Source organism: Haemorhous mexicanus, chromosome 10 (genome assembly GCF_027477595.1).
Source record: "Haemorhous mexicanus isolate bHaeMex1 chromosome 10, bHaeMex1.pri, whole genome shotgun sequence".
NCBI lineage: Eukaryota > Metazoa > Chordata > Aves > Passeriformes > Fringillidae > Haemorhous > Haemorhous mexicanus.
In genome coordinates, this window is record NC_082350.1 from 14,889,855 (window position 1) to 14,910,133 (window position 20,279).

The window sequence follows — 20,279 nt, forward strand, 5'->3', positions numbered from 1 at the left end:
CCTTGCCTGCCCTTTACAGACCTGGCAACCAGGACTCTTCCACCTGCTCAGGCCCACAGCAATACTTTCATTCTGCCTTTTCATAAAGGTAAGGTTAAAATCAATGATTCACAGAAAGAGCCCATAGGATGTTGTAGGTGCACAGTCTGTGGTAAGTAGGAGTGGGGCTGTGGCCAAGCCTCATCCCCAGTGGGTCACAGCTGTGCAGGACAGGTGAAGAGTAAGGAAGGCAATGAGACATGGAGTGCCCAGCTGCCCTGACCAACTACAGAAGGGTACAGAGGGCACACAGGTGTAAGGCATGTAAGATGAAGGGTATAAAAGACTGGGACGAAGAACAAGAAAGTGCAGGTGCTTGAAGCCTTCTGAAGTGATGTGGTGTTACTTTGTGTATCATGGCTGCCTCAACTGTGACAGGATGTAGCTGATGAAACCAGGATGTGGGTAGAAAGCCTGCCCGCAAAAAATACAGGAGCAGGAAATTATAGTTCTTTAATAGGGAAAGAAAAAAAATAAAAGGATAAAATAAAACAATGCAATGCACTAGAACAACACTGACAGAGTCAGAACTCAACCTGACACCCTGTTGGTCAGGCTGTTGGTAGCCATCCAGTTGGAAAAGTGGCTGCAGTCCTCCTGAGGTGTCAGGTGTGGTTCTGTTGGAGCAGGGGGTCCTGTAGAAAAGGATGTATTCTTCCTCCGCAGATCCGTGGAAGCAGAAGCAGCTGCTGGTCCTCTGGGAAATCCAGTGGGAAGCCGTGCTGGTGTGTCAGAACCTCCAGATTATAACTGGGCAGCAATGCTTGGCTCCTCCCTCTGGGCGGGGCATCTCACGATGGGATGTTACAGTTCTTATCAGTCATTAGTCACATTCAATAGCTTATTATCAGCAGATGAGGAGTGATTATGATCACTCAGGAGGAGAGATAAGGAGAATTGCCCACTTGACGCCAGACAACTGCCATACAGATGTTAATAGAATACATATTGCCTTGCAATCTGGAACAAAAGTGCTTGTGCACTACCACAAAAATCACTACAGACAATGAAATAAAAGCAGATGCAGAAACCAGGCTAGTGCTGCTGGGGGTCACCTTGAATGGTGACATTCATGATTTATTACTTCTAGGGGGACGGCAGAGTGGAGCAAGGCAGAACTGTTGAACTTGCACACAAAGCTGTCCTCAAACAGATTAAAGACAATTTTAGGCAAGATGAGTTTGAATTTTTACATTGTAATATGTCTTTGAATTAATTATCACAGCAGTTGCTAGTAAGCCTTCTTTACACTTTTGGCAAAAGCTGAACAGTGACCAGGCACTCCATGACTTGCTTGAGCTCTTCCTAACAGCAACTCTTTTCTAGTATATCTCTCCCTGCCTTTTCAAATTTGGCAGAAGTGAAGGAATCAGCAATATTGCTGAAAGTGAAACCAATACTGCCAAGAAGACTACCACCACCAGCAGCCGCTAAAGAAGCAGAAGCCATAAGAGGAAGACCAACCACAGGAATACCGGCTGCAGCAATAAGACTGCCAACTCCTATCCCACCCAACACTACAGAAGAAACGGAATTGATATTTTGAAGTGCTGTCTTGGCCTGTAAAGGGAAAGTAAAACACAGGTTACAGATATTATAAGCACTTATATTTACCCCAACCTAATAATTGAGAACTGGCAAAGTTACTCAGGATAATTGAATCTGGGTCAGACGTGGCCCATTAGCAGAAGGGGCAGCACACAGGTTTGTACCCCCAGGAGGTGGCACTCAGGGAGAGGGCACTGTCAGGCTGCAGACAGAGCACAGGGACCCTCCAGGGGCAGGGGCTCTGGGGAGGCAGCGCTGCTTTGGAGCCCACGCCTGGCACTCGGCTGTCCCCTGCAGGCTGCAGGCTGTGTCCCAGTGCCCGGCTCACAGCCAGCAGCCAGGAGCTGCTCTGGGAGGCACCCAGAGGCTCACCCCGTGCCACTCACCTGCTCAGAGACTCCATCTCCATAGCGCAGCTTTGTCACAAAGTGCTCACAGTTCTTGCGGAACAAACGATATGGCAGCTTCTTGCCAATCCATGGTTCAGCACGCCGGATGATCTCCTTCATTGGGAAAGGAGTGCGGTAACAGTCGTACTTGTTGTTGACACGCCATTTATAATTTCCAGCCACTGCTTTCAGGAGCTCCTTCCTCACTATGGCATTTCTGAGAAATACTGACCCACTGTTGGATGACAGGGATGTATTTCCTTCATCTGGGGAAGGCAGGGAAGAGATAAGGCAGGTAGGCAGACCTTTTCTGCCCCCCCAAAACTTCAGATGGCTTTTGGACTGCTCCTGGAAAGGTCATCTACACACACAGGGTCCACATGGAGCTGCCCATGGAGGTAGAAAGAGCTCCTGGAGCAACACAACACCCACTCTGCTCCCAGCCAGGCTGCACCAGCCTTACCTACATCTGTCACATGGATGACATATCCTTTCCGCAAGTAGAGGGCCCAGTGCTGGTACCCTGATCGCTTGATCTCGATCAGGTCCCCAGGGTTGGGGTAGTTCTTGTCTTCTGTCATATCAAGATTTTGCATTTCTCCACATAATAAAGCCCTCAGCTGGAAAACACACAGTAAACACTCAGCAATAAATTTAGCTTGCTTTTTGAGAAAGTTAAGCTTAAATCAGTTTTTCCATAGAAAGAGCCAATGGAACATAGCTGATAAAACCAGGATGGTAGAAAGCCTGCATCAGCCCTCAGCAAAGCATGGGAGGGGAGGTGGTGATGTAAGGAAAGCAAAATTTGCTTTCAAGTGCTGGCAGACTACCACAAAACTCATCACAGACAAAAAATAAAAGACATGTGACAAACAGGCCAGTGCTGCTGGGGATCACCTTGAATGATGATATGCATCACGTGGTATTTCTTAGAGGGATGGCAGGGTGAAGCAAGGCCAGAATGCTGAACTTGCATGCAAAGCTATATTCATAGAAAAAAAGTTTCTAGGTATGATGAGTTTGGGTTCTTACATTTTATTAAGGCTTTCATTTTATACTTTCTCTAAGGGTGGCAAAAGCAGGGCACAGACCCCTTGCAGCCAGGGAATCCCTGCCATTCTCTGAGCATTTCCTGATGGCCCATCAGTGCTCTCTTCCTCTCTCGATTTCACCCGCAGCAAGCCCACCCACACAGTGAAGGCAACAGCACAGACCCTACTGCCAGCATGCAAACAATTGCTACCTTGGCAGATAAAGGGAAAGCAAAACTCAGGCTGGAAACACAAACAACACTTTCATTTAGTCCCAGGCATGATAATGGGGAATAGGCAGGGATAATCAGAACAGTAAATCAACAAGAGGCATGTGCCCCATTAGCAGAAGGGGTAACAGCCAGGTTTGTACCCCCAGGAGGTGGCACTCAGGGAGAGGGCACTGTCAGGCTGCAGACAGAGCACAGGGACCCTCCAGGGGCAGGGGCTCTGGGGAGGCAGCGCTGCTTTGGAGCCCACGCCTGGCACTCGGCTGTCCCCTGCAGGCTGCAGGCTGTGTCCCAGTGCCCGGCTCACAGCCAGCAGCCAGGAGCTGCTCTGGGAGGCACCCAGGGGCTCACCCCATACCACTCACCGGGCCACCATAGCGGAGATTTGTCACAAAATCCTCAGAGCATCTACTAAGCACATCATATGTCAGCTCCTTGCCAATGCAGCCATGAGCACGCCAGATGATCTCCTCCACGGGCAGAGGCGTGCGGAAAAGGTCACACTTGTTATTGACAGACCAGTCATCATTTCTGGCCACTGCTTCCAGGAGCTCCTTGGTAACCCTGGCCTTTCTGGTGAGTACTGACTCACTGCTGGCTGACAGGGTTGTGGTTTCTTCATCTGGGGAAGGCAGGGAAGAGATAAGGCAGGTAGGCAGACCTTCTCTGGCCCCCCAAAACCTCAGATGGCTTTTGGACTGCTCCTGGAAAGCTCATCTACACACACAGGGTCCACATGGAGCTGCCCATGGAGGTAGAAAGAGCTCTTGGAACACCACAACACCCCCTCTACACCCTGCCAGGCTGCACCAGCCTTACCTAGAGGTGTCATATGGATAACATGTTGTTTCCCTACGCAGAGGGCCCAGTGCTCATAAGATCCTCCCATTTTGATCTCGATCAGGTCCCCAGGGTTGGGGGAGTTCTTGTCTTCTGTCATATCAAGATTTTGCAATTCACTACCCACAAAAGTGCTCAGCTGGAAAACACACAGTAAACAGCAACAAATTTAGCTTGCTTTTTGAGAAAGTTAAGCTTAAATCAGTTTTTCCATAGAAAGAGCCAATGGAACATAGCTGATAAAACCAGGATGGTAGAAAGCCTGCATCAGCCCTCAGCAAAGCATGGGAGGGGAGGTGGTGATGTAAGGAAAGCAAAATTTGCTTTCAAGTGCTGGCAGACTACCACAAAACTCATCACAGACAAAAAATAAAAGACATGTGACAAACAGGCCAGTGCTGCTGGGGATCACCTTGAATGATGATATGCATCACGTGGTATTTCTTAGAGGGATGGCAGGGTGAAGCAAGGCCAGAATGCTGAACTTGCATGCAAAGCTATATTCATAGAAAAAAAGTTTCTAGGTATGATGAGTTTGGGTTCTTACATTTTATTAAGGCTTTCATTTTATACTTTCTCTAAGGGTGGCAAAAGCAGGGCACAGACCCCTTGCAGCCAGGGAATCCCTGCCATTCTCTGAGCATTTCCTGATGGCCCATCAGTGCTCTCTTCCTCTCTCGATTTCACCCGCAGCAAGCCCACCCACACAGTGAAGGCAACAGCACAGACCCTACTGCCAGCATGCAAACAATTGCTACCTTGGCAGATAAAGGGAAAGCAAAACTCAGGCTGGAAACACAAACAACACTTTCATTTAGTCCCAGGCATGATAATGGGGAATAGGCAGGGATAATCAGAACAGTAAATCAACAAGAGGCATGCGCCCCAAAAGCAGAAGGGGCAGCACACAGGTTTGTACCCCCAGGAGGTGGCACTCAGGGAGAGGGCACTGTCAGGCTGCAGACAGAGCACAGGGACCCTCCAGGGGCAGGGGCTCTGGGGAGGCAGCGCTGCTTTGGAGCCCACGCCTGGCACTCGGCTGTCCCCTGCAGGCTGCAGGCTGTGTCCCAGTGCTCGGCTCACAGCCAGCAGCCAGGAGCTGCTCTGGGAGGCACCCAGGGGTTCACCCTTGGCACTCACTTTGTCACCATAGCGGAGATTTGTCACAAAGTGCTCACAGTTGCTACCAAACCCCCAGTAGTTCAACTTCCTGTCATCATATCTCTCAGCACGACAAATGATCTCCTTCTTTTGGAGAGGCTTGTATGAGTGGTCATACTTGTTGTTGACACGCCATTTATGATTTCGCACCACCTCCTTCAGGAGCTGCTTCTTCACTTTTCTGATGAATAGTGGCAGGGTGTGGACTCCCACCTTTAGGTCCTGCTTACCTGTATATGGGAGGGAAGAGATAAGGCAGGAAGGCAGACCCTCTCTGCCACCTCCAAGACCTTAGAGGGGTTTCCTTAGCTACTGGAAAGGTCATCTACACACACAGGGCTCACCACTGGCCCATGGAGGGAGACAGGGCTCCACGAGCACCCCGAGAAGCCCCCTGCACCTTGCCAGTCTGCAATACCCTTACCAGCAGGTATCAAATTGATGACATATCCATTCCCTATGTACAGGGCCCAGTGCTGATGACGTGGCCGGTCGATCTCGATCAGGTCTCCAGGCTGGAGTTTGGAATTGTCCTGTCCCATCTCGGGATGGTGCAGTCAGGCCGTGCAGGTGCAGCTGGGCTGGCTGAGCGCAGGGCAGAGCGCAGCTGGGAAGCGAGCGCTGTGCAGGGGCAGCTGGCGGGAGCGCAGGCACGGAGGGTGTGTGTCAGGGACGGGCGCCGAGGGCAGCGGCCGCCGGAGCGGGGACCCCGCTGGGCCGGAGCCGGCTCGGGGCCGCTGCCGCCCGCCGGCGCAGGGCGAGGGAGCGAACGGCCCCGCTCGCAGGCAGCGCCTCCGCCCGGGGCTCCGCCGGGCCGGGCGGGCGTCCGGCTGCTGCCGCCGGCCGCCCGCCGTGCCCGCGCTCCCCTCCCGGCCGCGCTCCGCTCGGGGCTCCGCCGGGTCCGTTCCGGTGCCGGGACGCGGCTGCCCGGGGCTGCCCGCCGTGCCGAGCCGTGCCCGGCCTCTGGGGCACCTCCGGCCGCCCGGCAGAGCCGCGCCCGCCGCCGGCAGCCTGGAGGGGCCGCATCCTGCTGCAAACGCCCGCTCGCATCCCCCGAGCCCCGCTCACCTCAGCACCTGTCCCGCTGCTGCCGTGCCCGGGCTCCCGGCCCGCTGCTCCCGCTATATATACCGGGACAGAGACGATTCCGCTGTCCTTCAGGGGTCACTGCCCGTCCTGCCCCAGCAGCTGCACGTCTGGCACCGCCCATGCCCCTGTAGCGGGAATACTCCGATCTCCTAGGGTGGTGTCAAATACACCCGTCGAGTGAAAAAGGTAACCTTGTTGACGAGAACGTGTGGCCACCACCTCATTATGGGGAGACTTATCCCCGAGTCATCCTCCCATGCAGGGATAGGACAGCCCTGACCCTGCGCTCTGGCACTCTGCTGGATGAGTTTTTGCAGAACAACAACTGCTGGATCATGATTAAAACCTCCCGTGGGTACCAGTCAGGTACAGGTGCAAACAAAAATGGCAGAGAATGCTGCAGAGGGATCCCAAATTACCTTGGGTAAACGCAAAAGACTTTGCAGCAAAAAGCTGATGGATTAGATTTATGTTAACCCCACCCACAAGCACAGAAAAGGGGACCAGGTTGCACAATGCTGGGGCTTCTCTGGCCTCGCCGGGGTTTTCACCCTCTGATGTCCACCTCATTCAGATGCTTCAAATCTCTACAAAAGCCCTTCTGCTTAGGGATAGGCTGTGCCCCTGCCCCTGGCCACAACCAAGGATATTTTTCTCATATCTTGGGAAAAGAACAGTCTTGACTCTATTCCACGGCTAATGCAGATCTTGGGCCTTGCCAACAGCTCCTACAAAGGATCAAAATGCAGCAAATGATGGATTCTGCTGCTCCTCCTCACACTCTCACCAAATCCTTCAGGCAGTGTTCCACCAAATCCTGTCAGTGGACCCACCAGGCTCCATGGAAAGGCAGCCCATGATGAGCAGCATCACCCTGACAGCAAAGAAATGCCCGATACAACTGCAAACTTCTGCGTTTTGGGAAATGTTGCAGCTTCACAAACAGCAAGACAATTCCTCAGATAAAATAATGCCAGTTCTCTTTATTCCAGGATGAAGTAGAGATGTGAGAGGTCCATATGCTGCACTCACACAGTGCTCCCTTGTCAGGGTGTGCAGAGAGAATGCTCTGAGTGCAGAAAGGTTAAAGCTCATGGGTTACTGTATAATCACCTAAATAGCTTCCCCATGAAAGAAGTTTCAATTGCATTTCCAGGAATTCAAAAAGGAATTTCACTTTCCGTTTCATTATGATGTGTTCTCCTGTATTAAAGCCAACGTCTTTACTCAGATGTAATAATGAAGGGCAGAACAAAAATAAAAAGAAAGATTGACTTGGTTATTTTGAACATGGTAAAACTGCTGTTTAGAAAAGCAGTGAATTAATTCCTTCCTTTTCTTTCTTTTAATGCAGAGCTTTTGGTTAACCTACTAAACCCTCTTTTTCTCAAGCCACAAGTTTTTCACAGCAACTCCTCTGATTCCCTCCCTGATGGGGCTGGCAGGGCAGTGAGTGAGTGAGTGGCTGCCTGGTGCTTTGCTGCTGGCTGGGGTTGAACCTGGACAACCTGTTCAGAGCAGACAAAACCAGCCAGCCTCTCACACACTGCTCTTCTGCTCTCACCTGGCCCTGCAGTCCAGGCAGTTGCCTGTAACAGAAGCAACCCAGACTCTGTGTCTCCCAGGTGGGATGCAGGTGACCTGGTTCCAAACACTCAAGGCAGATCCTCCAGATAAAAGAAAATGAAGCACACTTAGCCTGAAGAGTTTTCTTCCAAGACAATGCACACATCAGCTTTGTGACAAGGAGATGGTGTGGCTCAGTACATTGGGAGATGAGGCACAGGTGTTGCACAGCTCATTCTGCACATCCTTCACTCCCAGCACTGCAGGGACCCTGGCTTTGCCTTCCTGCTGGCTGGGGGAAGATTGATCTGGTGCTGGGGCTATGAATGCACTGGAATCAACATTTGGTCCTTGCAAGTGACCTTGCCCCAGCTCTAGCAGGCAAAGTCTCCTGGCTGTCTTTGAAATTCTTTAAGCTGCAGTGGTTTTTTGGAAGCTGAAAGAGTAGAATCCTAGAATGGGTTGGGTTGGAAGGGACCATAAAAATTACCTGGCATGCTTATTCAGGTCCAATGCCAGCAATCACTGCACTTATAGGGTGATGGGAGAAAACTTCAATGATACAGTGGAAGAAACAGCTGATTGAGAAAGACCCCACTGGGTTTTTCTGTCAGACCTCCCCACACTGGGGGTCTGCTGATCCCAGAGAGAGTGAGAAGAGCCTGGGAAAGATACACTTTGTAGGCAGGGAAAAACTGAGCAAAACATGATCATGCTAAAATTAGATCATGCCTGTAAATCACTGACTTTTTTTCTTGATGGTGTGGTAGGGAGAAGCAAAGCTGGACTGCTGAACTTGCACACAAAACTGAATTCAAAAGGAGGATTTAAGGGAAATATGATTTTGTATTGCAGACATTTTATTAAGGATTGTTTAATCTTTACAGCAAGGGTGAAACTGTTGCTAGGAAGCCTTGATGGCACGTGTTGTAAAAGCTGGCCAGTGACTGCTGTGGCCAGGGACTCTGCCTGCCTCGGTCAAGCTCTGCCTGACAGCCCATCAGTAGCACTATCTCCTGGATGCACCCTCGGACAATGCCTTCCCAATAAGAGCAGCACCAGCAAGAATGATACCTCCTACAGCTGCTGCAGCACCCCCAGCAGCTGCTTTTTCAACCTATAAAAGGGAAAGCAAAATACAGGCTGGAAACATGAGGGACATTTATATTTACAAACCACTAGCATGATAATCTGGAAAAGGCAGGGATATTCAGTGTAAATAAACCAGTGAGAGGCATGTGCCCCAAAAGCAGAAGAGGTAACAGCCAGGTTTGTACCCCGAGGAGGTGGCACTCAGGGAGAGGGCACTGTCAGGCTGCAGACAGAGCACAGGGACCCTCCAGGGGCAGGGGCTCTGGGGAGGCAGCGCTGCTTTGGAGCCCACGCCTGGCACTCGGCTGTCCCCTGCAGGCTGCAGGCTGTGTCCCAGTGCCCGGCTCACAGCCAGCAGCCAGGAACTGCCCTGGGAGGCACCCAGGGGCTCACCCCATACCACTCACCTGCTCAGAGACTCTCACTCCATAGCGGAGCTCTGTGACAAAATGCTCACAGTTGTTGGTAAGCACATTATATTGCACCTCCATGCCAATCCGTTGCTCAGCACGCCGGATGATCTCCTTCACAGGGAAAGGAGTGAAGGAGCAGTCATACTTGTTGTTGACACGCCAGTTATGATTTTCCACCACCACCTTCAGGAGCTGCTTCTTCACCTTGGCTCTTTTGGCATGTATTGATGAGCTGCTGAGCGAAATGGACGAGGCTCCTTCATCTGGGGAGTTCAAAGAGGAGATAAGGCAGTCAGGCAGACCCTCTCTGGCCCCTCCAAGACCTCAGATGATTTTCTGACTCTCCTGGAAAGGACAGATACACACAGCGGCCCAGGGAGGGAGACATTGGGGCATCCCAGCACTCATTCTGCATCTTGCCAAGTGGCACAAGCCCTACCTGTCACATGGATGACATATCCATCCCCCACGTACAGGGCCCAGTGCTGGTAACCTGGCCGGTCGATCTCGATCAGGTCCCCGGGCTGGGGTTTGCAATTGTCCTGTCCCATCTCGGGATGGTGCAGTCAGGCCGTGCAGGTGCAGCTGGGCTGGCTCAGCGCAGGGCAGAGCGCAGCTGGGAGGCGAGGGCTGTGCAGGGGCAGCTGGCGGGAGCGCAGGCACGGAGGGTGTGTGTCAGGGGCGAGCGCCGAGGGCAGCGGCTGCCGGAGCGGGGACCCCGCTGGGCCGGAGCCGGCTCGGGGCCGCTGCCGCCCGCCGGCGCAGGGCGAGGGAGCGAACGGCCCCGCTCGCAGGCAGCGCCTCCGCCCGGGGCTCCGCCGGGCCGGGCGGGCGTCCGGCTGCTGCCGCCGGCCGCCCGCCGTGCCCGCGCTCCCCTCCCGGCCGCGCTCCGCTCGGGGCTCCGCCGGGTCCGTTCCGGTGCCGGGACGCGGCTGCCCGGGGCTGCCCGCCGTGCCGAGCCGTGCCCGGCCTCTGGGGCACCTCCGGCCGCCCGGCAGAGCCGCGCCCGCCGCCGGCAGCCTGGAGGGGCCGCATCCTGCTGCAAACGCCCGCTCGCATCCCCCGAGCCCCGCTCACCTCAGCACCTGTCCCGCTGCTGCCGTGCCCGGGCTCCCGGCCCGCTGAACCCCCTATAAATAGTTCTTTAGAGGAAATTGCGCAATCCTTCAGGGGTCGCAGCCCTTCCTGCCCACGTCTGGCACCACCCTCCCGTGCAGCAGCACGTCTCTGCTGCCCTAAGGTAGTGCTAAATACACCCGTCGAGTGGAGAATGTCGTCTTGGTACTGAGGAAGTTGGGCCGCCTCCTCAGTATCCCCGAGTCAGCCTCCCATCCAGTGATGGGACAGTCCTGACCCTGCGCTCTGTCGCTCTGTTGGAGGTTTTCTTGCAGAACAACAACCACGGATTCAGTCTTAAAACCTACCAGTCTATCAGTTGCTACCAAAAATGGCAGAGGATGCTGCAGAGGAATCCCAAATGGCCTTGGGTAAACGCAAAAGACTTTGCAGCAAAAAGCTGATGGATTAGATTTATGTTAACCCCACTCAAAAACACAGACAAGAGGACCAGGTTGCACAGTGCAGGGCTTCTCTGGCTTGCACAAAATCATCCCAGGTTTTCACCCTCTGATGTGCACCACATTCAGAGCTTCAAATCTCTACAAAAGCCCTTCTGCTTAGGGACAGGCTGTGCCCCTGCCCCTGGCCACAACCAAGGATATTTCTCTCACGTCTTGGGAAAAGAACAGTCTTGACTCTATTCCATGGCTAATGCAGATCTTGGGCCTTGCCAACAGCTCCTACAAAGGATCAAAATGCAGCAAGTGATGGATTCTGCTGCTCCTCCTCACACTCTCACCAAATCCTTCAGGCAGTGTTCCACCAAATCCTGTCAGTGGACCCACCAGGCTCCATGGAAAGGCAGCCCATGATGAGCAGCATCACCCTGACAGCAAAGAAATGCCCGATACAACTGCAAACTTCTGCGTTTTGGGAAACGTTGCAGCCTTCACAAACAGCAAGACAATTCCTCAGATAAAATAATGCCAGTTCTCTTTATTCCAGGATGAAGTAGAGATGTGAGAGGTCCATATGCTGCACTCACACAGTGCTCCCTTGTCAGGGTGTGCAGAGAGAATGCTCTGAGTGCAGAAAGGTTAAAGCTCATGGGTTACTGTATAATCACCTAAATAGCTTCCCCATGAAAGAAGTTTCAATTGCATTTCCAGGAATTCAAAAAGGAATTTCACTTTCCGTTTCATTATGATGTGTTCTCCTGTATTAAAGCCAACGTCTTTACTCAGATGTAATAATGAAGGGCAGAACAAAAATAAAAAGAAAGATTGACTTGGTTATTTTGAACATGGTAAAACTGCTGTTTAGAAAAGCAGTGAATTAATTCCTTCCTTTTCTTTCTTTTAATGCAGAGCTTTTGGTTAACCTACTAAACCCTCTTTTTCTCAAGCCACAAGTTTTTCACAGCAACTCCTCTGATTCCCTCCCTGATGGGGCTGGCAGGGCAGTGAGTGAGTGAGTGGCTGCCTGGTGCTTTGCTGCCGGCTGGGGTTGAACCTGGACAACCTGTTCAGAGCAGACAAAACCAGCCAGCCTCTCACACACTGCTCTTCTGCTCTCACCTGGCCCTGCAGTCCAGGCAGTTGCCTGTAACAGAAGCAACCCAGACTCTGTGTCTCCCAGGTGGGATGCAGGTGACCTGGTTCCAAACACTCAAGGCAGATCCTCCAGATAAAAGAAAATGAAGCACACTTAGCCTGAAGAGTTTTCTTCCAAGACAATGCACACATCAGCTTTGTGACAAGGAGATGGTGTGGCTCAGTACATTGGGAGATGAAGCATAGGTGCTGCACAGCTCATCCTTCACTCCCAGCACTGCAGGGACCCTGGCTTTGACTTCCTGCTGGCTGGGGGATGATTGATCTGTTGCTTTAGATCACTTATGAACTCTTAATAATCTACATTTGATCCCTGAAGAAAGAATGGCCACAGCTCTGAGGGCCAAAGTCATCTGGCTGTCTTTGTAGTTCTTTAAGCCCTGCAGTGTTTTTTTGGCATCTCAAAGAGCAGCATCCTAGAACGGGTTGAGACTTGGAAGAGACCACAAAAATCACCCAACAGGTTTTTTCAGGTTGAAGGCCAACAATCACAGCACAACCTGAGGTGAAGATGGAAATTTTGATGGCACAGTGGATGAAAAAGCTGATTGAGAAAAAGGCAGGGGGGTTTTTTCTGTCAGACCTAGGGTTTTTCTGTTAGACTTCCCCACATTGGGGGTCTGCTGCTGCCTCAGAGAGCCAGATGAGCCAGGGGATGGAACACTTTGCAAGCAGGAAAAAACTGGTCAAAACACCATCGCACCAAAATCAGAATGACCCTGTAGAACACGGAAGGATACAGCCTGTAAGACCTGCCCTTGCTTCCTATCTCCCCAGCTCCCAGGAGCTGCTCAGTTTGGGCAGCCTAAGCTGCCCAAGCTGCCTAAGGTTTCAAGACACGGCACATTCTCTGCCTGTCCTTTTGCAGACCCGGCAGCCAGGGCTTTCCCACTCATTCGGGTTTAGGCTTCTAGGGGAATTTTTCCCATTGTCATTGTGAAGATGCTGGGAGTAGGAGAGGGTGATTGCGTGAAGATGGATGGCAGGTGAATGAGTCATGTAAGGGAAGTGACTGATATGCCTGGCACATCAGCTGAATGGTTTATGGGGGGAGGAAATGGGGGCTTTGGCAGTTTTGTAGCTGGTGGTGCTCTCCTGCGCTCGGGGGACGCGGAGCCGTCGCGCGGTGCCGCGGGCAGTGCTGCGCTCTGTGCCGGGAGTGGGCTGCGCCGTGTGCCGGCCCCGCACTGTGTCGGGGGCGGTGCTGAGGCTCGGCACCACACACTCAACTGGAAAACACAGTAAGCCCTCAGCAATCCTTTCTATTGCAGTGATACACAGAATGAGCCTCCAGGAGATAGCTGATCAAATCAGGAGGAAAAGTCTGCACCAGTGCTCGGCAAAGCACTCGAGGGGAGGTGTGTGGGATGGGGAAGGAATGGATAACTCGCTTGCAGTTTCTCCTAGACTACCACAAAAGCCACCACACACAATAAAATAAAAACTCGTGCGGCAAGCAGGCTCGAGCTGCTGGGGATCACCTTGAATGGTGACAATCTTGACTTGTTATTCCTTACTGGGATGGCAGGCAGAAGCAAGGCTGAAATGGTAAAGTGGCAAACAATTTTATACTGAAATAGATAAACGAGAATTTCAGGGAAATATGAGTCTGGATTTCAGAATTTTTCTCGAGGTTTATTCAATGTTTACACCAATTGTACACTGTTTCTAGAAAGCCTTGAGGACAGGTATAGCCAACGCTGACCAGCGACCACTGATGCCAGGATCACCGCCTGCGTTGCTCCGAGCTGTTCCTGACAAGCAATCAGTAGCACTATCTCCTGAGCAGTGCCCTCGCAGCAAAAGCGGCAACACCAGCCAAAATACCTAGGGCTGCTGCTGTAACACCGTCATTAAATGCTTCTTCGACCTATAAAAGGGAAAGCAAAACACAGGCTGCAAACATGATGAGCACTTATATTTACAACCCATCAGGCATGATAATATTGAAAGAACAAGCAAATAAAATCAGACCAAATAAACCAGTGAGAGACATGTGTCCCATTAGTAGAAGGGGTAACAGCCAGGTTTGTACCCCCAGGAGGTGGCACTCAGGGAGAGGGCACTGTCAGGCTGCAGACAGAGCACAGGGACCCTCCAGGGGCAGGGGCTCTGGGGAGGCAGCGCTGCTTTGGAGCCCACGCCTGGCACTCGGCTGTCCCCTGCAGGCTGCAGGCTGTGTCCCAGTGCTCGGCTCACAGCCAGCAGCCAGGAGCTGCTCTGGGAGGCACCCAAGGGCTCACCCCGTGCCACTCACCTGCTCACAGAGTGCTTCACCGTAGCGGAGCTCTGTGACAAAGTGCTCACAGTTGCTGTTAAGCACATCATATGGCACCTCCACGCCAATCCATTGCTCAGCACGCCGGATGATCTCCTTCACTGGGCGAGGAGTGCGGGAGCGGTCATACTTGTTGTTGACACGCCAGTTATCATTTTTCACCACTTCCCTCAGGATCTCCTTCTTCACCTTGGCTTTTCCGGCACATACTGATGTGCTGCTAGCCAAAATAGGTGAGGCTCCTTCATCTGGGGAAACCCAGGAGATAAGGCAGTCGACAGACCCTCTCTGGCCACTCCAGGATATCAGATGAGTTTCTGAATCCGCCCGGAGAAGACAGCTACACACGCAGCGTCCACCCACAGCCCGTGGAGGGACACAGGACTCTCGTGGCATCCAAACAACCACTCTGCGCCTTGCCAGGCTGCACAAGTCCTACCTGTCACGTGGATGACAAAGTCATCCCCTACGTAGACCGCCCAGTGGTCATAAAATGTCCGTTCGATCTCGATCAGGTCCCCGGGCTGGGGGTCGCGCCTGCCTTCTGCCATCTCGGGATGGTGCAGTCAGGCCGTGCAGGTGCAGCTGGGCTGGCTGAGCGCAGGGCAGAGCGCAGCTGGGAGGCGAGGGCTGTGCAGGGGCAGCTGGCGGGAGCGCAGGCACGGAGGGTGTGTGTCAGGGGCGGGCGCCGAGGGCAGCGGCTGCCGGAGCGGGGACCCCGCTGGGCCGGAGCCGGCTCGGGGCCGCTGCCGCCCGCCGGCGCAGGGCGAGGGAGCGAACGGCCCCGCTCGCAGGCAGCGCCTCCGCCCGGGACTCGGCCGGGCCGGGCGGGCGTCCGGCTGATGCCGCCGTGCCCGGCCGCCCCCGCCCGGCCGCCGTGCCCGCGCTCCCCTGCCGGCCGCGCTCCGCTCGGGGCTGCCCGCCGTGCCGAGCCGTGCCCGGCCTCTGGGGCACCTCCGGCCGCCCGGCAGAGCCGCGCCCGCCGCCGGCAGCCTGGAGGGGCCGCATCCTGCTGGAAACGCCCGCTCGCATCCCCCGAGCTCCGCTCACCTCAGCACCTGTCCCGTTGCTGCCGTGGCCGGGCTCAAAGTCCCCTCTACCCGCTATAAATAGGGAGCAGGAGGTGCTTGGGTGTGACCCGCTGGGCTCACTGTCTTATTCCCCGGGGCCATCACGTCGGGGCACACCCGCCACCTACTCCAGGAAGGCTCTGCTCTCAAGTTTGTTGCCCAAACCACCGCTGGGTGAAAAATCTAGTCCTGCCCCATAGCAGTTGGGTCACCTCCTCTTTGCCAGATGCCCCTGTCCTCAAGGGGTGCTTCTGTTCCACAGCAGGCAACAACCCTGACACTGCTCCTGTACGTATGGCAGGATATCCTCTTGTAAAAGAACAACCTCTGGATCATGTTTATAGTCTGGCTTGTGTACCAGTCAACCAGTACCAACCCCAGAGAGGATGTAAAGGGTCAGTGCAAATGGCCTTGTGGAAATGCAAAAAATTTCACAGCAACAACTTGATGGATTAGATGTACGCTACCCCTTGTACAAACAGAATGAAGAGGACCAGGTGAGGCCCTTGAGCCAGGCTCGGGGCTGCACAATGCTGGGGCTTCCCTGTCTTGTACTGAATCAACCCAGGTTTTCATCCTCTGTTGTGCACTAGATTCAGACTGTTTAATGTCCTACAAATGCCATTCTTTTTTAGGGACACACTGTGCCTGAGCTGGGTGTGCCCCACAGCACAGGCAACGAGAGTTCTCTCAGCTGTATGGGAAAAGAACAACCTTGACTCTACTCCATGGCAACTTGACCAGGTCTTCAGGTCTTGCCAGCATTTCCTAGAAAGGCTCAGAAGTGTAGAATGTAGCTACTGATGGATTTTGCTGCTCCTCCTCATCCTCTCACCTTATTGTTTGGGCAGTGTTCCACCAAATCCTGTCAATGCACGGACCAGGCTCCATGAAAAGGCATAACACAATGAACAACATCATCCTGACTGCAAGGAGATGCCCAGTACAACTGCAAACTCCTGCACTTTGGGAAATGTTACAGCTTTCAAGAACAAGACAATTCCTCAGACAAACTAATGCCAGTTCTCTTGTATTCCAGGATGAAGTAGAGATGTGAGAGGTCCATATGCTGCCCTCACACAGCACTCACTTGTCAGGGTGTGCAGAGAGAATGCTCTGAGTGCAAGAAAGTTCGGAAGTTCTGTATAACCACCTTAATAGCTTAGCCATGAAAGAACTTTCAATTCCATTTCCAGGAATCCAGAAAGGAGTTTCACTTTCAGTTTGATTGTAATGTGTTGCCCTGTGTTAAAACTAAGAACTTTCTTCAGATGTAATAACAAAGGGCAGTACAAAATACAAGTGGAAACTTTGGCTTGGTTATTTCAAACACTGGAAACCTGCTGTTTAAAAAAACAATGGAAGTGATTTCTTGTTTTGCTTTGTTGCATGCAAAGCTTTTGGTTTACCTACTAAACCAACTTTATCTCAAGCCACAGGTTTTTACTCTTCTGATTCTCTCCCTCAAGGGGCTGGCACAGGAGTGATTGAGCAAGTGGCTGCCTGGTGCTTTGCTGCTGGCTGGGGTTGAACCTGGACAACCTGTTCAGAGCAGACAAAACCAGCCAGCCTCTCACACACTGCTCTTCTGCTCTCACCTGGCCCTGCAGTCCAGGCAGTTGCCTGTAACAGAAGCAACCCAGACTCTGTGTCTCCCAGGTGGGATGCAAGTAACCTGATTCCAAACACTCAAAGCAAATATCCTCCAGATAAAGGACAATAAAGCACACTTAGCCTGAAGAGTTTTCTTCCAAGACAATGCACACATCAGCTTTGTGACAAGGAGATGGTGTGGCTCAGTACATTTGTAAACACTTTGTAGGCAGGGAAAAACCATACAAAACACCATCATGCCAAAATCACAGCACTCCTGTAGAACTCTGAGGGGTACAGCTTATAAGACCCGACTTTCCCTCCCACCTCCCAGGAGTTTCTCAGTTTAAGCAGCACAAGTACAGACTCAAGACACTGTACATGCCCTGCCTGCTCCTTTGCAGACACTGCAGCCATGGCTTTCTCACCTATACAGACCCTCAGATGGAAAGCCATCAGCAGTACTTGTTTGACTTTTTTGGAAAGTTGAGGTCAAAATCACAGATATACAGAAAAAGTTTACAGGAACCAATGGATGAAAATGGATGAAAAGCCTGCACCAGTGCAAATGCACCCAGGCAACCACAAGAATCACCACAGGCAATGAAATAAAAGTAGAAATGGCAACCAGGCTAGTGCTGCTGGAGGTCACTCTAAATGGTGCCAATCCTGACTTTTCATTACTTAATGATATAGCAGGAAAAAGCAAGGCTGAACAGTTGAACTTGGATGCAAAGTTAGATAAAAGAAGATTTTTTGGCAATTAAAGTTTGGATTTCTGACATTTTATTTAATTAAATATTAATTATTTATTCTTATATTAAAATTATTTAATGATTACAGCAAGGGTGGCACAGTTGCTAGGAAGCCTTGATGGCAGGTGCAGGAAAAGCTGACCAGTGACTGCTGTGGCCAGGAGATCCCCCTGCCTTGAGCTCTTCCTGACAGCCCGTCAGTAGTACTTCTTCTCTCTCTTGGATGAGTCCCCAAACAAGCCCTTCACAACAGCGGTGGCAAGACCAGCAAGAATGATACCTCCTACAGCTGCTGTAGTACCAATTACTACTTTTGTGACCTATAAAGGGAAAGTAAAACACAGGCTGGAAATATGAGGAGCACTTATGTTTACTCCCCCCCTAGTATGATAATCTGGAAAAGGCAGGGATATCCAGGGTAAATAAATCAGTGAGAGGCATGCGCCCCATTAGCAGAAGGGGCAGCACACAGGTTTGTACCCCCAGGAGGTGGCACTCAGGGAGAGGGCACTGTCAGGCTGCAGACAGAGCACAGGGACCCTCCAGGGGCAGGGGCTCTGGGGAGGCAGCGCTGCTTTGGATCCCACGCCTGGCACTCGGCTGTCCCCTGCAGGCTGCAGGCTGTGTCCCAGTGCTCGGCTCACAGCCAGCAGCCAGGAGCTGCCCTGGGAGGCACCCAGGGGCTCACCCCGTGCCACTCACCTGGTCTGAGACTCCTTCTCCGTATCGAAGCATTGTCACAAAGTGCTCACAGTTGCTGGTAAGCACATCATATGGCACCTCCCTGTCAATCCATTGCTCAGCACGCCGGATGATCTCCTTCACAGGGAAAGGAGTGCGGGAGCGGTCATACTTGTTGTTGACACGCCAGTTATGATTTTCCACCACCACCTTCAGGAGCTGCTTCTTCACCTTGGCCTTTTTGGTGAATACTGATGTGGTGCTCACCAACAGAGATGGGGCTCCTTCATCTGGGGAAGTCAGAGAAGAGATAAGGCAGGCAAGCAGACCCTCTCTGGCCTCTCCACAACCTCAGATGGGTTTTCTTTCCTCCTGGAAATGTCATCTACACACACAGAGTCTACCAGCAGCAGCACATGGAGGGAGACAGGGCTCCTGGGGCATCTCAACACCCATTTTGCACCTTGCCAGGCTGCACAAGCCTTACCTACAGGTGTGACGTTGATGACATAGCCATCCCCCACGTACAGGGCCCAGTGCTGGTAACCTGGCCGGTCGATCTCGATCAGGTCCCCGGGCTTGGGGTCGCGCCTGCCTTCTGCCATCTCGGGATGGTGCAGTCAGCTGGGCTGGCTCAACGCAGGGCAGCGCGCAGCGGGATGGCGAGGGCTGTGCAGGGGCAGCTGCCGGGAGGGCAGGCACGGAGGGTGTGTGTCAGGGGCGGGCGCCGAGGGCAGCGGCCGCCGGAGCGGGGACCCCGCTGGGCCGGAGCCGGCCCGGGGCCGCTGCCGCCCGCCGGCGCAGGGCGAGGGAGCGAACGGCCCCGCTGGCAGGCAGCGCCTCCGCCCGGGGCTCCGCCGGGCCGGGCGGGCGTCCGGCTGCTGCCGCCGTGCCCGGCCGCCCCCGCCCGGCCGCCGTGCCCGCGCTCCCCTCCCGGCCGCGCTCCGCTCGGGGCTGCCCGCCGTGCCGAGCCGTGCCCGGCCTCTGGGGCACCTCCGGCCGCCCGGCAGAGCCGCGCCCGCCGCCGGCAGCCTGGAGGGGCCGCATCCTGCTGGAAACGCCCGCTCGCATCCCTTGAGCCCCGCTCACCCCGGCGCCTGTCCCGCTGCTGCCGTGGCCGGCCTCCCGGCCCGCTGCTCCCGCTATAAACAGGATGAAGATGGCGCTTGCGCGGACCCTGTCGGGCTCACGGGCGACGCTGACCGAGAGCTACCCCGTCCGTCTCCTCTTCCATCTCGTCCCGTCCCACCGCCCCCGCCTTCTCCCTCCCACCGTCCCTCCCATCCTGAGGCTCTGCTCCCGAGACTGTTTCGAAAACCGCTGGTTTAGTGGAAAATCCGATCCTGGCCCCCAGGAGGACGTGCCATTGCCACTTTCTCGGAGCCTTCCGCAGCTCCTCGATCTCCTCCAGCCGCGGAGTGGCTCCGGTCCCGCTCGGCCGAGCGGTGAGTGAGCGCCCCTCAGCAGGAAACCATAAGAGAGAAAAATGGGGTGCTGCGTTTCTACTTCACCGTGATGAGAAACAAAGAAGGTGGAGCTCTGAGCGAAATAATTTTAGCGCAAAGGGATTTTTAGGGTGTGTTTTTATAACGTGGCCTGTGCATTTCCTTTGGGACAGCAGAGGAATTTCATGATTGTGCCCCGCCAGGGTCCTGGTCCAAGAAATAAACACAGCTGAGCCCGTACAGCCATCTCCTTTACTGCTGCTGGCACAGTGTGCTAAAACTAATGAGAAAAGTGCCCTCTGGGTAAGTTGAACTAAGCAGTATTTAAAGCCTTGCATTTTCAGAAGTCAGGCAAGCAAGCTGGTTGATATAAAAGATGAGAACAGT

At 53.4% G+C, this 20,279-nt stretch overlaps 4 protein-coding genes across 6 annotated transcripts; all 4 read right to left on the reverse strand.

Annotated features, from left to right (window-relative positions):
• Window positions 1–477: 477 nt before the first annotated feature.
• Window positions 478–7,239, reverse strand: LOC132331735 (uncharacterized). 2 transcript variants are annotated; one of them, XM_059855471.1, is made up of 8 exons: window positions 6,307–7,239; window positions 5,663–5,873; window positions 5,221–5,468; window positions 4,057–4,219; window positions 3,603–3,859; window positions 2,440–2,596; window positions 1,974–2,242; window positions 478–1,599 (listed from the first exon to the last, which is right to left on the reverse strand). In XM_059855471.1, exons 2-8 carry the CDS (start codon window positions 5,778–5,780, stop codon window positions 1,345–1,347), a joined length of 1,467 nt encoding a protein of 488 aa, XP_059711454.1. In that variant the 5' UTR covers window positions 5,781–5,873; window positions 6,307–7,239; the 3' UTR covers window positions 478–1,344. The 2 variants fall into 2 exon arrangements, with proteins under 2 accessions (XP_059711454.1, XP_059711453.1); XM_059855470.1 differs by having other exon boundaries at window positions 4,057–4,216; window positions 5,218–5,468; window positions 6,307–7,237.
• A 1,493-nt stretch (window positions 7,240–8,732) lies between these two features.
• On the reverse strand, window positions 8,733–10,654 carry LOC132331736 (phospholipase A and acyltransferase 1-like). The gene is made up of 4 exons (XM_059855473.1): window positions 10,476–10,654; window positions 9,838–10,042; window positions 9,393–9,661; window positions 8,733–9,010 (listed from the first exon to the last, which is right to left on the reverse strand). Exons 2-4 carry the CDS (start codon window positions 9,947–9,949, stop codon window positions 8,903–8,905), a joined length of 489 nt encoding a protein of 162 aa, XP_059711456.1. The 5' UTR covers window positions 9,950–10,042; window positions 10,476–10,654; the 3' UTR covers window positions 8,733–8,902.
• A 3,030-nt stretch (window positions 10,655–13,684) lies between these two features.
• LOC132331738 (phospholipase A and acyltransferase 1-like) lies at window positions 13,685–19,659 on the reverse strand. 2 transcript variants are annotated; one of them, XM_059855475.1, is made up of 4 exons: window positions 19,537–19,659; window positions 14,788–14,992; window positions 14,328–14,596; window positions 13,685–13,940 (listed from the first exon to the last, which is right to left on the reverse strand). In XM_059855475.1, the coding sequence occupies exons 2-4, from the start codon at window positions 14,897–14,899 to the stop codon at window positions 13,845–13,847; spliced, it is 477 nt and encodes a 158-aa protein (XP_059711458.1). In that variant the 5' UTR covers window positions 14,900–14,992; window positions 19,537–19,659; the 3' UTR covers window positions 13,685–13,844. The 2 variants fall into 2 exon arrangements, with proteins under 2 accessions (XP_059711458.1, XP_059711459.1); XM_059855476.1 differs by lacking the exon at window positions 19,537–19,659 and adding an exon at window positions 15,399–15,478.
• Window positions 17,781–19,675, reverse strand: LOC132331737 (phospholipase A and acyltransferase 1-like). Its single transcript, XM_059855474.1, has 4 exons — window positions 19,537–19,675; window positions 18,935–19,130; window positions 18,469–18,737; window positions 17,781–18,086 (listed from the first exon to the last, which is right to left on the reverse strand). The coding sequence occupies exons 2-4, from the start codon at window positions 19,050–19,052 to the stop codon at window positions 17,964–17,966; spliced, it is 510 nt and encodes a 169-aa protein (XP_059711457.1). The 5' UTR covers window positions 19,053–19,130; window positions 19,537–19,675; the 3' UTR covers window positions 17,781–17,963.
• Window positions 19,676–20,279: the final 604 nt, after the last annotated feature.